Consider the following 9119-nt stretch of genomic DNA (forward strand, 5'->3'; position numbering starts at 1 on the left):
CTCTGAGGCAGGGAATTCCACAGACTCACAACTCTCTGTGTGAAAATGATTCAGGCAACTGAATCATTCTACCACAACCAGAGCAGTGCTGAAACTACAATCTATGAGGTGGTCATGTCAGGCTGGGCCCCCATTGTTCTTCACGGCAGTCCTCCCATGCCAGGTCCCCATTAACCTCCCCTCCCCCCTCATACTCATCGACCGTGAGGCCTCGCCGCCACTGAGGCCCCATTGCCGCCGAGGCTCCTGCCACTGCCGAGGCTCCTGCCACTGCCGAGGCTCCTGTCACCTCTGAGGCTCCCATCGCCGCCACCTCTGAGGCTCCTTCGGCCCAAACAGGTCTCGCCAACCGGCTTCACTGCAGCCCCCTGGGAGGCTTGTGGGGCGAGCCAGGCCTACCGGGGTGCGTTCCGGTCGTTGCTCTGGTCGGCGGCGGCATGGTTGTTCGGGGGGTGGATCGGGCCTGCGCGGCTCCCCGTGATACACCCGCCATGCGTCCATTTGCCCTTTATTTGCATGGGTCTGCTGTCATCATTTTCATCTGCGAGCACACACTGTAAGTTTCATCTTAAAGTGTAACATTATTTAATTGAGATGCATCGTTCAAAACTGCAAGCGAAATTGCATTGATATTGGAAATTAGAAATGAATCTGATTTATTGCTCATTGTATGTCTTCTGCAATGGATAAACCCAATGGCATTTGGATGATTGCCTTACATCTGTACTGTACTCTTACTCTGACCTCTCTGACTTTCGTCTGTGGAGCATTGGTTCCAATGAAGCCCAATGTAAGATCAAGCAACAGCACCTCATTTCCCAACTGAGCATGTTGCAACCCAAGGCACTCAACATTGAATCCAATTCAATTTCAGCCTTTCCATTCTTGCATCTCACATATTTTTGATTGATGAAAAGATACAGCGTGGAAACAGGCTGTTCGGCCCATTTAGTCCACGCTGACCATCAATCACCTGTACACACTAGTTGAATGCTATGAAAGTGGGATAAGATAGAACTAGTGTGAACAAGTGATCGATGGTTGGCATGGACTCGGTGTTTCCATGCTGTATCTCAGATATTGCAGAGTTGAACTGATGTCATAACATGTACCTGCTCAATCAATAAAGCTTGCGGATGCTAATAAATTTATGTTTAGTCTTAGTTTAGAGAAACAGGTCCTTCGGCCCACCACGTCCACATCGACCAGCGATCCCCGCACATTAACACGACCCTACACACACTAGGGACAATTTTACATTTTATACCAAGGTAATTAACCTACAAATTAGCATGTCTTTGGAGTGTGGTAGGAAACTGAAGATCTCGGAGAAAACCCACGCAGTCACGGGGAGAACGTACAAACTCCGTACAGACAAGCACCCATAGTCAGGATCGAACCCGGGTCCAAATATGGTCCTAATAAGCTTATGATACTTTCCCACAGTTGTAATCATTGAATTTGTGGAATTTGCCTCAGAAGGCAGTGGAGGTCGATTCACTGGATGCATTCAAGAGAGAGTTAGATAGAGCTCTTAGGGCTGGTGGAATCAAGGGATATGGGGAGAAGGCAGGAACGGGGTACTGATTGTGGATGATCAGCCATGATCACATTGAATGGCAGTGCTGGTTCGAAGGGCCAAATGACCAACTCCTGCACCTATTGTCTATGTTTCTATGGATGATAATATGCATAACAATCCTCTCAATGAAGAAATTATCAGTTTGATTTTTCAAAGTAATAAGAACGTGTTTTCCAATTAGTGTCCCCAAACGATGTCTATCTTAACTTATAAATCTGCAGGTAATTTAAAATTTTACATCTACATACATTGCCTGTCAGCAAATTATTTCTCAATGTGGTTGTGTTGTGACTCTTCTGTGTTGCATAATCAAATTGTGTGTTTGAATTGAAAAGGAAGTCATTCAGTCTAAAAGGTTCACATTTCAAATATTGCCATCCTTCCAGTGGTGTTCAATGTACATGTGGCACGGTGGTGCAGCAGTAGAGTTGCTGCCTCACAGCGCCAGAGACCCAGGATCGATCCTGGATATGGGTGCTTGTCTGCTTGTTCATGTGTGTGTCCAAATGTTTCTTTGCCCTCAAACAAAGTGAAATGCTTGTAATCCTGTAATCCTTTTGGTTGAAGGAAGTTTGGAGCCAAAATGTGTACATGTATATTCCCGTTGTTTAGAAATACAAATACTTTTTTACATGTTACGGAGTAGGATGTTGTGAAAAGAACATAGTATACAGGTTGGGTGAATAGTTTTGCTCTGCATTTCGGTTTGTTTCCCTCTGACAGTTCTGTTTACTTCATTTTTCCGTCTGTTTCAATTGGTTCCATTTTCTGTCCTGTTAGGAAGGCCCATATCCCTCCTCTGTAATTAGGATTTCCGAGTGCGTAGACAAAAGCATTGGCTATGGGTGAGGTCTTTGCAAGAATGGCTGGAAGCTGGAAACACAGAAGTAGATGAGAACACCGCTCTATTTACAGCGGGTTTGCAAGTTTACTAAACCAATGTAAACAGCAATCCTATCTGAGTCAGCAACCCAAAACTGCAACTGTACGTATCCAAAAACTAAGACACACCAGTTCCTTAGCAATGTTGCAACTCAGTTTTGAAATCTAATATTAAAATTCTCTCTTGGCTGTAATATAACAATATTACAAAAATAACTTCCAAAGGATTTTTAAACTTTTTCGATCATATGTGAACTTTGTCACCAAGGCCGGCATTTATTGCCCATTGCGGGGGAAAAAACAACCTGCTAGTGGAACTCAGTGGACGGGGCAGCGTTTTTGATGCTGCCTGACCCGCTGAGTTCCTCCGGCAATTTGCCTTTGCTCAAGATTCCAACATTGGCCATTTCCTGTCTTCGTTTATTGTCCCGAACTCAATTGCTCTTGAGAAGTTGATAATAAGATGCCTTCCTGGCCTGCGGTGACATTTTAGACAATTTCCCCCCCCACAATGACGTTGGCTGGGGAATTCAAGGGTTTAGATCCAATGGTAATGGTGGGGTGGGGAGGGGGGGGGGGGGGGGGGGGGGGGGGGGAAAGATTCTTGATTATTTAGGGTGTCAAAGATTAAGGGGAGAAGGCAGAAGAATGGGGTTTAGAGGGAAAGATAGATCAGCCATGATTGAATGACAGTGAACAGATGGGCCGAATGGCCTAATTCTTTTTCCATGTCTTATGGTCTTATGAACTTACACCCAGGGCCCTTGGGCTGAAATATCTAACCCAGCTTGTGGCTCTTTTGTGCACATTTCTTTCTGAAGATACCAAGAAACTGCCTTACTTACCATTCTGATCTTTGGAGATATGACCATAACATTTTTGACGACAGCATACGTGCACAGGAGGCTATAAGGACCCCAGCAGATGAGAAGGATTGTAAAAGGCAGCCCTGTATTAAACTGGTCGGAAACAAACTATTAATTTAACATAGTTCAAATCAACAAACAATTGTATCGCACAAAGCTCGAGGCATCTGTTTATGTGCCAGACCAGTGAATCCTTGTGGAAACATTGGAGATGCTCCCTGTCTTCACCATGTGTGTTGTTTCACACTAACGATACCATAATTCAAAGCCGACCCTGGCCAACCCAATCAGCTGATCCCAGAGAATTTCTTCATTACTTTTTACGTTAGTTCAGTTTAGTTCAGTTTAGTTTAGTTTAGTTTAGTTTAGTTTAGTTTTAGTTTAGTTTAGTGCCATGTGTAGCGAGGTATAGTGAAAAGTCTTTCTGTGAAACTTTCCCTCCTCTTCATCAGGATCAATTCCTTACTGGACTTAAAGGGATATTTCATCTTCTCAATGTCAATTAACAGAAATTCCTAAAATCCTCCCTAAAACTAAAACTAAAACCATGACTTTTTTACCTTGACTTGTCCAGTTTTCTTGAATTTATTCGCACAAGATTGGTAAGAAGACACCAAGATGAAAAGTGGAAGAGCAAACTGGAAAAGTGCCAATGGAATGAAGAATGAGACAAAGTTTCTGAAAAAAAAAAATGGAGATGAGTGTCCCAAGATATTTGACAAAGTTAAAAGATTTCTAACAGTTGTTGCAGAATGTTGAAGTTTGTACAGTTCTGATACCAAGGCATAGTTTGATTTTACATAATTTGAGACCATATTGGTACAATATTCTCATTATTATTTAATGCAAGCTCAATTTTCCAAAGAGTCATGCGTTTCCCTCTTCATCCAAAATAAGCAACCTAAAGATGATTTTATATTTTTGGTTCAGAACCGGACTAAAGCAGTTTCTAATTCACATTAGGTCCAGATCTGAAATCAGATCTGATACGGGTCATTAATCAAATTTAATCTCAGTGTTATTCTGCAATGATGAATCCAAGGTGGTGTCCAACATGTTTGGTGCTGTGATGAATACCTCAAACAAGAATATCATTACCATCATGAAGATCCCCAACATCAATATCTTGAGGATTAACTGGAGCTTTAACTTGGTAATTCTTGTCATCATTCTATTTATTGTTTGACCCATTTGTGATTCCAGTCACATTCTATGTGTTAATGCATAGCCGCCTTCCAAAGGTCAAAAATATTTATTTATATTAATCTACACCAAATAAACCTTTTTGGAGTTTTGTTTAAAGGGGCAGCATGGTGGCACAGCGGTAAAGTTGCTACCCTACAGCGCAAGAGATCCAAGTTCGATCCTGACTACGGGTGCTGTCTGTACGGAGTTTGTACCTTCTCCCTGTAACCGCGTGGGTTTTCTCCAGGTGCCCTGGTTTCCTCCCTCACTCCAAAGATGTACAAGTTTGTGGGTTAATGGTCTTTGGTAGAGAGAGTTATACATTTTCCTTGGTGTGTAGAATAGTATTGGGGTGCGAGAGGATGGTATGGTAAACTGCTCTGAGGACGCTCCCTCCATTGAGTCGCTTGTCGGCGGAGGGCGCTCAGCTGAAGGACTGACTGGACTGTTTACCCTCCTACCGCGCTGTATCTCTAAAGCTCGAAACAGCTTCTTTCCGGCGGCTGTCACTCTACTCAACAAAACTGCACCAGGACCCCCCCCCCCCGGACAACACGTTCTGCAGGAGACTGGCAATAATAAATTGAATCCAATCTGATGCCAGCCCTGGTGTGTAACGAGGATCGCTTTTGGTGGTGAATGCGCTGTATCTCTACACTAAAGTGCATCCAATGTGCTGCGGGTTTTTTATGAATGACACTAAATAACATCATTTACCAACCTGTCACCTTTCGAGTAGTCCAAAGTGCAGCAGGTTCTCAATGGCTCATAATCATATTCACCCCAACCCAACAAAGGCATGAGTGACCAAAATCCAGCAAATGCCCAGATAAATAATATAACAACCATGGCATTGCTCCATTGTAATTTTGACCCTGTAACAGAAGATTAAAATATCAATGCTCCTTCATCCAGATAAATGGAAATTTAAGTCTACAACTGAGACGTACCAGTTAGAATTTTAATGCTCACTTTAGAAAATTGTTTAAACTATCATTCGGAGCAATTCAGAGTGAGGATCCGTGTGTAGGGAATGGGGAATGATGGCGATGAATGAAATAAATCTGCTTTAGCAATCAGATGAGGGAAAGAATGGGATTATTTTCACAGGCATTACAGAGCTGAGTAGCATTCAGAGTGCTGGGACTCATATCCCTGATAAAGCATAGTTGAATAAGTACATTGAAATGACGGAGAGCTTCCATTTACTTGGCAAAAATAAATTCAGAGATTACTCGAGCAAAGACCAACTCCACAATGTGCTGTAGTCAGCCTTTCACTAATCTTTGATTTGGCAATGAAGAGTGCATTCAAATGAGGCCCCAGTGAAGTTGGTTTAAAGGTTGCGTTGGCTACAACATCAGCAGGCTCAATGGATTAGGAATACTTTCTGCTCCACATTTGCAGTTTGATCACATTGCTGACATCCAGATAAATAAACTCGTTTTTCTTTCTTCAAAGAGACTCAGTGCACCGTTACACAACTTGTCACGTGCAACTATTGCACGATATTTTCATGACTTTTTGAAGCTTTTTGTGTCTTTTCTAATCTAAATCTCTTCTTAAAGTGGCAAAGGAAATGACAATTAATTTTGGTTTAAGAGTTTCCTGAAATCTTCCCTCAAATTTAGTTAAGAACTGGCAAGCCACAAATAAAATTCAAGAGCATTTATCAATTAAATCAGTACAACTTGTGGTTTGAAATATAGAATCATATTTAATATACAACACTAACTTGGCATCCTGTTTGGCACAGAGCCTGTTCCTACACTGTAATGCATTATGTTCTATGTTCTAACGCAGAGGCCGTTCCACTGACTGGATAGGATGCAACAAAAGCTTTTCACTGTACCTCGGCACATGTGATAATAAACTCAAACTCAAGGAGGCCATTTATCCCATCTTGTCTATGTCAGTTGTAACAGGGATACTGAGTCCAGTCCCATTTTCCAGCACTAGCCCTATGGCCCAATGGTTTAGTTTAGTTGAGTTTGGTTTAGAGATACAGCACGGAAACAGGCCCTATGGCCCACCGAGTCCACTCTGACCAGCAATCCCTGCACATTAACACTATCCTACACGTATTAGGGACAATTTTACACATATCAATTAACCTACAAACCTGTACGTCTTTGGAGAGTGGGTGGAAACAGCTCCAGACGTGGGTCCCTGCTACCTACTACTCTCTCATCTCCTTGTCCTGAATCATAGAGTGATACAGTGTGGAAGCAGGCCCTTCAGCCCAACTTGCCCATGCCGACCAAAATGTCCCGGCTACACTAGTCTCACCTGCCCGTGTTTGACCCATATCCCTGCAAACCTGTCCTATCCATGTACCTGTCGAACTGTTTCATAAATATTGGGATAGTCCCTGCCTCAACCAACTGCACATCTCCTCACTCAATCTTCGATTAAATATTTTAAACCACTCTCTTGTGATTTTTGATTGCTCCTCCAAGGGAATTAGATATTTTTCTATTTGCAAGGCTCCAGAAAACGTACATGATATTCCATTCATCATATGGTCAGACCTTCTGTGTTGTCGTTGAGTCTAAAGCTTTCCTCATCTCTGTGGCTGATTTTGTTATGATCTGCAAACATCTTTCTCATGCTGCCCCTTTGCTTTGATTGAAAATGGCCAGTGTTACTTACTGCTGCAGTTTAGATGGTATCGGTCCCAGGCAATTGCTGCACAGGTATTAATGCTGGCTAGTGCTACCAGAAATCCTTGGAAGCCGTGAATTTGGCAACCTTCTGGGCCATAAGGCCAGTACCTGTGAGAGACGTAAACATAGAAAATAGTTGCAGGAGTCGGCCATTCAGCCCTTCAAACCAGCACCGCCATTCAATATGATCATCCAAAACCAGTAGCCGGCTCCTGATTTCTCCCCATATCCCTTGATTCCCTTTAGCCCATAGAGCTAAATCTAATGCCCCTGTCCCACTTAGGAAACCTGAACGGAAACCTCTGGAGACTTTGCGCTCCACCCAAGATTTCCGTGCGGTTCCCGGAGGTTGCAGGTGGTTGCTGGAGGTTGCAGGTAGTGGAAGCAGGTAGGGAGACTGACAAAAACCTCCGGGAACCGCACGGAAACCTTGGGTGGGGCAAAAAGTCTCCAGAGGTTTCCGTTCAGGTTTCCTAAGTGGGACAGGGGCATTACTCTCTAAGCAAGAGATGTGATGTGCTATGAAATTGTGAATGTTGAAGTCTTCTTCTGGTTACTGTAGATGCACAGAAAGATCTCAAAAAGCATGTGTACACAATGTGGAAGAAAGATACACATTTGGAGTTGCAGATCAGGAAAATCATGGCATCAAATACTTTTTTTTTGGACTATCCTTTAGAAAGGGGGTGAGGAGGATCTTTTTTAATCAGAGGGCAGCTAATCTGTGGAACCCAATGCCACAGGGATCTGTGGAGGCCAAGTCAGTGGATATTTTTAAGGCAGAGATAGACACATTTTTGACAAGAATGGGTGTCAAGGGTTATGGGGAGAAGACAGGAAAATGGGATTAGGAGTCAGAGATCAGCCATACAGGCGACCCCGGACCACATACAGTCTGTATGGTCATGAGTGGTCTCCTATGATTGTGGGACGTCTCCATAGAGTCGTAGCATCTTTCTGGTCACCACTGAATTTTCAACATGTTGAAAATTTCGGCGACCCATCACGGATGCCAGCAGTCAGCTGTAAAGGTTGCATAAGTGGGACATGCCCTTTACTCCAGCACTTTGTGTCTATCTTCAGTATAAACCAGCATCTGCAGTTCCTGTCTACAGCTCTGGCCCGGATTAGTTTGCCCAGGTGACTAGCTGCCGTGTTGCACATTCTACGCAATTCTTTCCGATCCAAAGCGTGTTTACCTCTGTAAGCTTGAAAACGCAGCGACTAATGCGTTCACGCAGATGCCAGTGTCGGAAACAGCCAGACTGGCGACGAGGAGATTACTCGGTGTCTGGAGGTCCTTTATCTTATAAAAGGACAAGATTGTTAAGCCATTCAGGAGGAGTCCGATGAGTGCTGCAGGGCAGGTCAGAAAAAACACACACACACAAACACACTGTGAGGGCGACTTCAAATACCAAATTTGATTACATAATTGTATTAGAAATATCTTATCTAGTTAAGACGAAAAACAGAAATAGCCTCAGTCCGTTGAAGGGCAGATGCAACTGACTTGAATCTAGGGAACAAAGCAGGCATCAGAACTCGGCACAATGCAGGTCAAACATGGAAGCTTCAACGTGGAGGCTGAAGAATTTAGATTGTTTCCAAACCCCATCAATATCTCACGTACACAAATGCAATGAAATACAATGGAATTATGGAGATGATTGTTACCTTAGGGCATTTATAATACAAAGGTTTTCTCCTCATTAATTCAAATTAACCCCACTCAACTGCTGCTGAAAGTCTTTTAGTTTAGTTTAGTTTAGAGATAGTGTGTGGAAACAGGCCCTTCGGCCCATCGAGTCCATGCTGACCAGCGATCCCCATGTACTAGCACCATCCAACACACTAGGGACAATTTACAATCTTACCAAAGCCAATTAACCTACAAACCTGTACGTCTTTGGAGTGTGGGGGGGGACCCGGGGTAAA

At 43.3% G+C, this 9119-nt stretch overlaps 1 protein-coding gene across 1 annotated transcript in view; it reads right to left on the reverse strand.

Moving 5' to 3' along the window:
* Positions 1-2174: 2174 nt before the first annotated feature.
* Positions 2175-9119, reverse strand: part of rgra (retinal G protein coupled receptor a) — a 7528-nt gene continuing 583 nt past the window's right edge. The window contains exons 2-7 of the mRNA XM_055661664.1: positions 8381-8537; positions 7168-7289; positions 5237-5390; positions 3891-4008; positions 3310-3423; positions 2175-2455 (exon numbers count right to left, since the gene is read on the reverse strand). Coding sequence (XP_055517639.1) covers positions 2312-2455; positions 3310-3423; positions 3891-4008; positions 5237-5390; positions 7168-7289; positions 8381-8537 — 809 coding nt within the window. The 3' untranslated portion in view covers positions 2175-2311. The remainder of the gene's footprint in view (positions 2456-3309; positions 3424-3890; positions 4009-5236; positions 5391-7167; positions 7290-8380; positions 8538-9119) is intronic.

This window comes from Leucoraja erinacea, chromosome 34, assembly GCF_028641065.1.
Source record: "Leucoraja erinacea ecotype New England chromosome 34, Leri_hhj_1, whole genome shotgun sequence".
NCBI lineage: Eukaryota > Metazoa > Chordata > Chondrichthyes > Rajiformes > Rajidae > Leucoraja > Leucoraja erinaceus.